The following is a 10878-nucleotide window of genomic DNA, read 5'->3' as shown; positions in this document are numbered from 1 at the left end:
ACTCAGACATTCACACATCCAAATCGACGATGCACAAGAAAATGTTACCTGAATTCAGCAAGAACCTGAAATAAACGGACTGTAAAATAACACTTAACATTTTTCTCAATTAATGTCATTAAAACCCATTACAGTTTTTGTGATTAGGTTGTTAGGATTAACAAAATAATTTCTAACCACGTTAGTTCCATTAATTTGCTGTTTTGCCTTAATGATCATTGGAACATTTAAAGGGAAAATGCTGAAATTGTACGCCTGACACCGCCAACAGTCAAACAAACCAACAATCTATCCACATTGCATACACATTATAACAAGTTTTGGCCAGTAGCTTATATATAATATACTCTAAATATGAACTCCATAATGTATGTGTTAACAATTTTAGAGCTAGCAAAACAACTTGTTTGGATCTTTCTTCCTCCAAAGAATAAATTTACTCAAACCAAAGGGTAATTTTATTCCCCCAATATTTTCTGTGTTTTCTAGAACTTTTTATACTTCTTTACCATGAAACTACGTTACTGACTAGTTAATTTAAAAAAAAACTTTACTTCATAGAGCGGATCTTTATTCCCAGTGGGACTGTGGAAACAATAACCACTGCACTGCTTAGTCAGGAAATCCTTTTAATAGCTGATCATCTGCAGCATTGGGCCAGCTTTGTTCTCAGGAATCTCACAGAAAACAAGCAACAACACAGCATCTCAAATTTAGCTGCTGGCTGAAAGATCTGCATCGTTAACACAGAAAAGGTAAGAATACTGTCTAATCGGGTTTATGACGCGACACTGACAGATCTCAGATGCACGTTCTTTTTCCTGATACAAAGTTTTATTTGCAAATAACACAAACTGCTTATAGTGCTGTGGAAAAATATTTCCCCTCCGAAGTAGGAACAAATTTATTATTTTCTTTGAATTTTGTTAAACTTGAATGTTTCAGATCGTTATGAAAATGTCATTAGTATTTAATTTATTGAGAGAAAGAACAGCCTTTAAAAATAGTAAGATCTGTGTGAAAAAAAGTAACTGAACACTTTGCAATAACACTTTGGTAGAAATGTTTTATTTCAACACCATTTTGGAGGGTTTTTGAGCACAAACTACATCTCAGTCAGGATATAAGCTGATTTTGACTCCAAAGTGCTGCTTTTTTGTAATTATTTTAGTCATTTAAAAGTGGGTTAATGTCAATAAACTGATAACTAGAAATTCTCCTTAGCATACCTGAACATAAATATATACAAACACTAATAACTTCGCAGTCTCAATTTAATAGTAAAACTATCCGATACGTTGTTTGCTAGATAACCGTCCGTCAGAGCGACTTATGATCAGAGCAGTTTGATCATCTTTCAGTTTAGTTGTTCAGAGAGTTCTGGTGAAAAGCTGCTATATTTGTTGACCCTGGATGTTTTTTGTCACAGAACAAAAGAGTTGCACATCAAGAGGTTCGCTGCTCCCCGAACAGCAACAATAATAAAACCAAAAAAAAAAAGTTTTTGTGCAGAGATCCGTGGCTGAGGATGTAGCAGTGGGAAGCTTCCTCGCAAAACTGCTTTGATCGTTCCTTCAAAATAAATCAAAAGATAAATTAAAAACCAAAAATAGGACAGAAGGGACTGAAGGAAATCAATGCAGCAGACGAGGGGAGGGGGCACAGGTTCAGATCCCAGCTCTCTCTTCTCTGCTGGAGTCATTTCTACTTCAGGGAGCAACAAAAGGGGAATCGGCTTCACACAGACTCGGTTTGTGTGCGCCGAGGTGTTGACTTGTCAGCAATTTGTGGGATGCATGGGGCAGATTAGAGAGTTTGAAAAATGGCTGTCTATCTGCATGCCTTATTCCTTCCTTTCTTTAACCATTTGCACTTTTGCTAGCCCAATTACTAATTTTATTTGGATGTTTATAGGAGATTTGAGCCCCTCTGGAGAAGCAGCAGAGGTCCACAGCTTAAGGGACACCAGGATATGTTGATGGGAAAAGCAATAAGTTATAAGTTCTTAATGGTAAAAATGGTGGGAAGAAAACTTTTGTTTATAGAAAAACCTAGGGAGTCCTATTCACAGTTTGCCACAAGGAGACACAATAAACGCGTGGAATACTGTGCTGAACCTTTTGGATCAATTTCTCGATCAGCAGGGACAGGAAAGCTGCCGGTCAGATGGAAGTAAAGCTGTTAGAGACTTGATACTGAAGCAGCGATTCAGGTTGTCTGTGACCCTAAGCGTAGATGAAAGCGTTACGATTAAAAGCCTCGAAGGGGATTCTGCAAAGTATGGACTGGAACTTACTGTTGCTCTGTGTTTGTATTATTTGTCACTTTAACTGCTGACCAGCATGGGACCCAGAAACCAACTTTCAGCAGAGCCTTCGGGACGCTGCCTCAGAGCTGTCAGGTTTTTCACAGGAGACATGCGACGGTGTGGACAGTGGGTGAAAAGTAAGTGGTATTCAGTCTGATTTTTATTTATTTTATTTATTTATTTTTTTTATCTCTGCTTAATATTTGAATGAAAAGAAGTTTTGACTTTCTTGTCTGACAGGGCAGGTTCTGATCATCCAGCTGCTGGACGGTGTCTTACGAGGCACGGCTCAGGTCATGTTTGTCAGTAACCCAGTCAGTGGACTTCTCATTTTGACTGGCCTGTTCCTGCAGAACCCCTGGTGGGCTCTAAACTCTCTACTGGGAGCTTTGGTCTCCACGGTGTCGGCTCTGCTCCTCAGACTGAACAGGTCAGACGTCTCCATTTTGTCCTATTCAACAACAACAACAAAAAAACCCAAGAAGGATTCATGTCATTATGCAAAAAGATTGTGTTCTGCCCTAATTAGCTTCAGACTCAGTGAGATTTTATTTCTCATGGAACTGCTTTGTACTCAAGTCGGCTTCATGTTTTTGCACCTCACCTCAGGAAGGCGATTTTTGCTGGGCTTCATGGATACAACGGGACTTTGGTTGGTATGCTGATGGCTGCGTTCTCCTCCAAGGGGAACTGGTACTGGTGGCTTCTGTTCCCAAATGTGTTCTTGTCTATGTTGTGGTGAGTCAAAGAAAAAAAGAAAAAAGATTTTGTGCAGATTGGAAATGGAAAGTGGGGTAAAGTAAGAAGGAGCAACATCGCACATTGTTTCTGTCATTGAGATTTTTACATAAAGTTCCATCTTGAAACAAGAAATGTTGTAAAATAAAATGTACATTTATTTTAGAAGCATAATCTCACACAAAAACAATTAAAACGATTGAAAAGGGGGTAAAAAACCTTCAAGAAATATTAGATTTTAATCAAATCCAGTGTCATTCCTTGGCAAATTAATGTAACTTTCAGGTTCTGATCATCCAGTTGATCATATCTTCCAGTAACCTTTTAAGTTTTTCCTGACGCACAGCTTTGTAGCTCAGTTCCTTTCAGTCACATTTTAAAATAGGAAAGGAACAAATATGTTATTAAAATATGGCATTTTGACTGATGCTCTTCAAAAAAACCTGGATATTTTTAAAGGAAATAGCTACTCACCTAAACATTTCCGTACATACAGTCTCAGCGTCAGCTTGAGCTGTCAAGAATAAGACTGACAAAAAAAGCTCAATATGAGAGAACAGCAGCAAAGTGAGAAATGCTTGCTGTAATCAGGTCTCCATGGCAACCATTAGATGCCATAGACCTGGCAGGAATAATTTCACTAAGACAAATATTTAATCGCAGTATAGCCCCCAATAAATTTGTGCACACCATTTTACTTCTTCAATAAGAAATTATACTACTACAAAACAGTGTTAGCGTCTTTAAACCTTTTAAAACACTTCAGTTCCAGTACTGACAGTGCTTGACAAACAACCATTCAGTATTTTAATTGCTTCTAATTTTTCTGTCTTTAACATCTTAATTTGTTTCTCTGTTAACAGCCCTGTAGTCTCCAGTGCTTTGTCCTCCATTATGAGCAAATGGGATCTCCCAATTTTCACTTTGCCTTTCAATATTCTGACTTGCTTGCACATCGCAGCAACAGGAACCGCTCACCCGTATTTTCCAGAGGCATGTATTAAGTCTCACTATACACATACAATTTGAATTTTCTCAGGTGGTTTGTATTATAAGAAAAAGTGAAACTTCTTTCTGCACCTTCAGGTGAAAATTCAACCCAAAGTACATCTGCAGCATAGCGACTCTCTTGCAAACCTCAGTATACCACAGGTGGATGAATACCTGCACATAATCAAAATCACTTCAGAACATTTTGACACTCTACTCAGATGCACGGCTTTTTTTTTTTTGCAGCTATTTTTGTCGGTGCCAGTTGGCGTTGGCCAGGTGTTTGGCTGCGACAGTCCCTGGACGGCGTGTCTCGTCCTTCTGGCCCTGCTGCTATGCTCGCCAGCTGTCTGTTTGCATGCCTTGTTGGGCTCCGCTGCTGGCCTGTGCACTGGTAAATAGACACTGAGTCATTTGCAGAAAGAATGGCGGAAAATTTGATGCGTTAAAATGTGCCAAAACCTGTTTTCTCGAACACAAATACGTAGACTGCATACTTATTTGGTAAAAAAAAAAAAAAAAAAGTTGTGCATATTTTACATGGACAACAAAATGCTTTGCAAAAGTTGTCATGTCTCTTCAAGGTTTTCTTGTTGTATTAAAAGTGGAACATTTCCAGTTTATTTGTAGTTAAGTTTAATATTAGAGATAGACCAAAACAAAGTAGTAGAGGATGAAAAAGCATGCGTGGTTCTCTAAATGTGTTACACATAAACCCTTGAAAAGCACTGAGTCCCAGTGAGTCAATACCCCATAGAACCACCTACTGTCGCAATTTTTAGTTGTCTCTACCAGCTTCGTACATAAGGATTAACATTTCTCCTCATACCTCTTTGCAAAATAGCTGAAGCCTAAGAATGGCCCTAGGAAGATACATTTGTGAGTATCAATGTTCAAGTCTTGAACTGGATTTTGGTCAGGACTTTAACTGGAGAACTCAAGCACCTGAAAATTGTTGTTCAGCTAGAAGCTTAACCTCTGTCCCATTTTAAAGGAGTTGTTGCTTAGTAACAGATTTTTCTTCCATTGTTGCCTCGCATTTAGCCTGAGCTGAAGAAAAGCATCCCGACAGCATGATGCTATGACCACAATGTTTACCCCATGCATGGCCCTTTGCATGTAACCCAACAAGTTCCTTTGTCTGACCAGAGCAGCTTTAAAAGGGTCAACATGCACTGTTTTTGTTAAGCCGTCACATAAAATTCCAACAAAATGCTGTGAAGCGTTTGGCTGCACCTGATTTGACCACTTGTTCAAGGTTCTTTGAAATTTGGTGCAGGACTTGCATTAGCTGCACCTCACGAGGACGTCTACTCAGGACTTTGGGGATATAACAGTGCGCTGTCCTGCATTGCTATTGGAGGGGTCTTTTATGGTTTAACATGGCAGACACACATACTGTCTCTAATATGTGGTAAGACTGAAAACTAAATTAATCATTCTTCATCTGAAGTAGAAAACCGCATAATGAAAAGGTGTTTTGATGTCTTTTTCAGCACTTTTCTGTGCATACGTGACTTCAGCAACGTCAAAACTAATGTCCGTGGTGAGTTAGAAAGTTTCTTACTTTTGGAGGCTAATCATAGACCTCATCTGCAGGTGTCTCTAAGACAATGTGTCATGCTCTCCCACTTCTGTACCGTCCCCTATCAGCTCGCGTTACCGGCCTGCACGTGGCCTTTTTGTCTGTCGACTCTCACCTTCCTCCTACTTTCCTCGGAGAACCCGGCCATCTGCAGGCCGCCCCTGTCCGCCGTCTCCTACCCTGAGGAAAACCGGCACTACCTGAGGCAAATGAAGATGTCAGAAAACGCCCTGAGCAGCTGCAAGGGAGAACAGACTCCGGAGAGGATGGAGGGATGAATTCTCAGCCGGAAATGTGAAAAGCAGTTGCGATGGGTCTGTGAGAGAGATGTCGTTTTGCATCAGTTTGACTGTGGCTGCTGTTATGTTCATGTTTTCTGCTTATATAACCGGATCAGTTACATAAAAATGAGTGTTTTCTGGTTGAAAAATGTTTTGCTCACAATGCAGTACATCTCGCGCCCTGCAGGTGGCGACAGAGAACCACAAAAACAAGAAAGTCACACCGAATGGAAAATCAGGAAGATGTAAATATGTACCTGCACTTTTAGTTGCGAGTTGTTGTCAGGAATTTAATGAAGAACATAAAGTAGTTTCTACCAAGTGTGAAATCATTTAGGGCTCCCATACGGAGACGGGATGTGAGCATTCTTCTGCTCATCATAGCACAGTTTTGGTGGGTGCTTGTGGAAGATTTAATATTCAGCAAAGTCTTTCATCAATGCAGACAGTAAGCTGCGGGATATTTTCCAAATTGTTCCCCCTGTAAAGCCCTCTCTCACTGCCAGCCATAATCCATCACTGTATTCCAATCTGTCCTCTTGTTTTTCAATCATTTCTCATTTCTCCTCGGTTCAGACACTTTTTATGAACCGGTTGTGTTGCTTGTCTTTTGTCTTTCCCTTCATCCGTTATCCGTCTCCTTTTCGTCTCTCGGATGATAACAGCCAGTCTCGCCCCTTTCAAGCAGAGCGAAAAGATTTCAGTGGTTTTGAAAAGAAGATGACAGGCTGCACACCAGGAGCTCTGTCTGGGTCGATGTTTGCCTGTGCATCTTAATATGTCTGTGCCGCCATTTGGCTGTCTGTCTGTGCATCTGGTGTGCTGAAGTCTGGTCAGAGTGAAAAATAAATAAATAAATCAGAGCCAGTCACACTTACAGAAATGTGTGGGAGATGCAGACTGGGGGGGGAGGGGGGGAGAGAAGGTGTGAGACATGACGGGGGGATGGAGTTGAGATTTTCTTTTTCTTCTTTTTCTTGTCTCGTACAGTAAATGTTGTTTCTCTTTGTGTTGTTTTAAACTATGTTGATTAATCTGCTGCCCTTTGAAGGGCAGGGTGAGGGTTGGGAGCAGAATGATGTGGGATGAGGTTGGTGTCACATACTCTGTGCCCGTGCTGTGTGCTCACAGCAGGGTGAATCATCTCTTTTTTTCCCCCTGAATCCCTTGCAGGAAGCACTCGCTAGTCCCATAAGACTTAGCAGCAAGGGATGACAGCAGGCTGCAGGGATGAACTTTTCTCATCTATAAACTCTCTCACATATTAGCAGCTACAAGATCTGATGGTTCCTCATAGAGGACAATGATGCCAAAGTCAGAGCCAAGGAAGCTCTCATCTGGCCTCGGAGGAACAAAAATAAAGCAGCTTGATTGGACCAGCCAGTCACCTGACTTGAATCCTGTTGAAAATTTCTGGAAAGAACTAAACATCAGAGTTCATATGAGGCAGAAGCTCCCAGGTTTAAAGACAACGTGGAAGAATGGGACAAAATGACACCTGAGCAATGCATGCGAGTACTTTCTCCAAACAGGAGGCATCTTCAAGAGGTCATTATTTAATACATTTCAGAAAGCGCCTTCAATGCTTCTTCTGTATATCATTTCACATTATCACACATAACTTAATTCCTGAACTTTTTTTGTTTTGGTTTCTTTCTTTGTATGAATTACTTGGCTTCTTACCCACACCTGGTCAGTAGCAACTTTATTTATTTACAATGAAAAATTGTGATGTGTTCAATACTTAATGTATTCGCTGTATATTTGTCACAGCTCAGGTAAAAAAGAAAAATATATACTAATTCAGTCTGGAAATGTGATCAAAACAATCTGCTAGGTGTTCTTAAGTTAAGTTGACAATAAAATAAATACTACTTGAAGCAATTTGTCTAATAAGTTTTTTTTTTTTTTTGGTTATGTAAACGAAGTAGAAAAATGCATAACTGTGTCACAAAATTGTCAAAGTGATTTACTGAATCATGTTTTAATTTATGCAGATCAGATGCCATCAGAAACATTTCAGCTACTGGATGTTCTCTGCTACAAGAAAGTGGAAGCTCCAACAAAACAAAGGGATCGGAGCCTGTCGGTGCTGCGAAAACCAAATGTGTGAGAACAGCAAACATGATGAGAACAACACGATGCATGTCAGCCTTCTCGCCAACCAACAATTACAGTGTCACTCCTGCTTGATGCTTTAAATGGCGTTCATTCCTGTGAGACTGACAGGACACTTTGTGTGTTTCTGCGAGAGAGTGAGAGAGAGAGAGATTGTGTGAACGTGTTAAAAGGAAGGAGAAAAAAAAGAGAGAAAAAAAAACCAGGCCAAATGCAGCCAAACTGTTCCTGTGGGCTGGGAGAATGAATGTCGCCTGTTGTGATTCACTCCATCCTGCTCGATCTGTGAATAGTATCCAAGAGCTGCTATCTGGCGCATGACGCTCCGGGGTGATCATGTTCAAACCAAATTTGTCTGCTGCTTCCTGTAAGACGACAGGAGAATCCCCAGGAAACTCCATCTTCCATTGGAGGAAGCTTCTATGGAGGAGGAAGTATTGCCATAAATGTACGCTCCCTGGGACTGTGCCGCTCCGATCCATGACTATGGTACAACGTGTGTCGTAATCCTGTAGTGTGTAGCGTTGCCTCAAATAGAAACGGCAGACTTCAATGGAAGGAAAATGGCAATAAGGTAGATGCTGCAGTTTAGCAATGTGTGACCTTCATCTGCTGGCAATGTCATATTCATAGTAAAATGCTTTATGCTCTATGAATTAGTTGAACTGCAACTTTTACTTAAGGTAAGGTAATTTTATTTATAGCACATTTTCAGCAATAAGGCAATTCAAACTTAAGCTAAAGCTACCACCATGTGTCAATGAATGGAAGAGCAAGAGTAAAATTTCTATTTATCAGACAGATTCCAAATTATGGAGGCAAATGAGACCTCTTTATTTTCTACCACAATGAATTATGGAGTACCTCAGGGTTTTATGTTAAGTCCAATTCTCTCCTGTCAAACTAAATTGAAGGGGCATGAAAAAAGACTGACACTGAGGTACAGAGGTGTCTGAAACAAGAAACCTTCCTAGAGATACCAACACTTCTGTGGGTTAGAGCTTTTTGTGTCAAATGGTTGAAAAATTAAAAATAAAAACAAGGTGGTGAGACCCCATTAACATGTTTTGTGATATGACAAGTCAACACACAAAAAAATAATAAAATGACATATGTATCTTCAGACCTTTTTCCATTTTCATTACAACATGTAACATATAATATTCAACAAAAAAACTAACAAATCTGTTTTTTTTTTAAAAAAAACTAAAATAACGCAACCTACTTGGCCATAAGGCCATTTTGATTCAATTCCAGTATTGAGTCTTCATGGGTAGACTCAACACCTAGCATCTGAGCTGGTAAACCTGATAAAGCAGAAATAAGGTTCAGTGATCCCAGAAGGCTTTTCTTGAGATTTGACTCTTTAACTGAAGTCATTGTTTTGCAGTCACTGTGCAAAGGTAACAGTCAGGACAAGTACACAAAGAATCCATAGCATTTTATGTAAACCGTGGCAACTTAGCAAGTCGTTAACAAGAGGTGAAAATATTAACAGCAATGCCATTACTGAATTTGATCATTTCTCAAGTACTGGTTAAAAGTTCACGACAGAAATAAGTCACCGGCGACTGGAGAATTTGCAAAATTTGTACTGGAAAACTGTCACAATAACAACCAGTGTTTTCAAGCTGTCCTGGACAAGATCTGATAAAAAGGTATGAACACTTATGCAACAAGATTATCGCAGCTTTTTTTTTTTTTTATGCTTTCCACTCTAACAAAATGTGCTTGTTAAATGTCACAAATTGGATGAGGCATTTTGAGACGATTCATCGGGGTCTCAATTTCTTACTCCTCCAAATATTGACATTTTGTAGTGTTTTTGTCCATTGTGCTCAGCTTTCCTTAGTTGTAAACCCCCCACTTACATAAGCCGCTAACATTCAGTTAAGTGAACCTTTGATAATGTGAAAGTTATCCCATAAGATATCGAATGTTCCACCAAGTCCTGTGATTGATGAGATTTTATTAATTGTGCTCGCCCATCTGCTCCTCTTTCTCCCTGACAGTATTAATATCTTCTCATTTTACCCTCCCTCCACCAGCAGCAGACACATTTAGGCTCCATTTCTGCCATTCTTTCATTTTAATTTAACATTTTTTATATTTTTATTTTTTTGCTGCTTCAACTTGAACTAAAATCGACACATATGTCTTCTTATCTTCAAAATCTACCCATTAGCACGTCTGGAAAGCATTTAAATCAGACGGCATCAAACTTGTCAGTATCTCAAAATTTCACACATCACAAAATGTCCACAGTGGCATCGCAGGCCGGCTTTTTTTTTTAACACATTGGGTTACATAACATCAGACTGGCTTTTTACTCCCACAGCTGCCTGTTGTCAAGTGGCCCGTGTGCATTGCTTTGCCTTCATTTTCATCCAGTAGCGCCATTTTTTTTTTTTTTTTTTGCTGGCTCTCGTAGGCGGTACATTTATATAAACCCCTGCATGATCCATTGCTTTCTACACTCACCTGCAAACTTCAACAGCTAATTTGAGGTGCAGAAAATAGCCTTTCATTGTTGGTCACTGGAACATTCTAACATTAGAATTCAATTGTACTTTTCCTTTTTTGTGTGTGTCACGAAGTCCGAGGGATAATATTAGATGCGGTCTGAACTAGCACATTCAAGACTTTTCTAACATATTTTGTAAAATAAAAGTTTCACGAGGATTATTGTTGCATTATGACTTTTTTTTTACATCTACTGCTGTACACCTGGTTTAAAATGAATGCTATGTCTTAATGTTATGCTTCAGCAGTTTGTCTAGCGTATGCCTTTTTTTTTTTGACTTTACTAAATCTATTTATCAATTTTAACCCAGGAGCCTTTCACAAATATTCTTGTG

General features: G+C 39.5%; 1 protein-coding gene and 1 long non-coding RNA gene across 6 annotated transcripts; one reads left to right on the top strand and one right to left on the bottom strand.

Annotated features, from left to right (window-relative positions):
- The first annotated feature begins 9 nt into the window (after window positions 1-9).
- On the top strand, window positions 10-10702 carry LOC103473456 (urea transporter 1-like). 5 transcript variants are annotated; one of them, XR_014090080.1, is made up of 10 exons: window positions 10-755; window positions 2342-2445; window positions 2549-2738; window positions 2918-3046; window positions 3910-4039; window positions 4133-4430; window positions 5316-5450; window positions 5533-5582; window positions 5690-7450; window positions 7905-10702. XR_014090080.1 is itself a non-coding variant. In XM_008423727.3 (10 exons), the coding sequence occupies exons 2-10, from the start codon at window positions 2343-2345 to the stop codon at window positions 5897-5899; spliced, it is 1161 nt and encodes a 386-aa protein (XP_008421949.2). In that variant the 5' UTR covers window positions 10-755; window position 2342; the 3' UTR covers window positions 5900-7879. The 5 variants fall into 5 exon arrangements, 4 of the variants coding, with proteins under 4 accessions (XP_008421949.2, XP_081469376.1, XP_081469375.1 ...); XM_008423727.3 differs by lacking the exon at window positions 7905-10702 and having other exon boundaries at window positions 4133-4198; window positions 4283-4430; window positions 5690-7879; XM_081613250.1 differs by lacking the exons at window positions 5316-5450; window positions 7905-10702 and having other exon boundaries at window positions 5690-7880.
- Window positions 2658-3601, bottom strand: LOC145554041 (uncharacterized). The gene is made up of 3 exons (XR_014090081.1): window positions 3521-3601; window positions 2913-3036; window positions 2658-2759 (listed from the first exon to the last, which is right to left on the bottom strand). It is a non-coding gene; the product is annotated as an uncharacterized LOC145554041 (long non-coding RNA).
- Window positions 10703-10878: the final 176 nt, after the last annotated feature.

This window comes from Poecilia reticulata, chromosome 12, assembly GCF_904066995.2.
Source record: "Poecilia reticulata chromosome 12, P_reticulata-male-v2, whole genome shotgun sequence".
NCBI lineage: Eukaryota > Metazoa > Chordata > Actinopteri > Cyprinodontiformes > Poeciliidae > Poecilia > Poecilia reticulata.
This window is presented reverse-complemented; position numbering and strand designations above follow the sequence as displayed.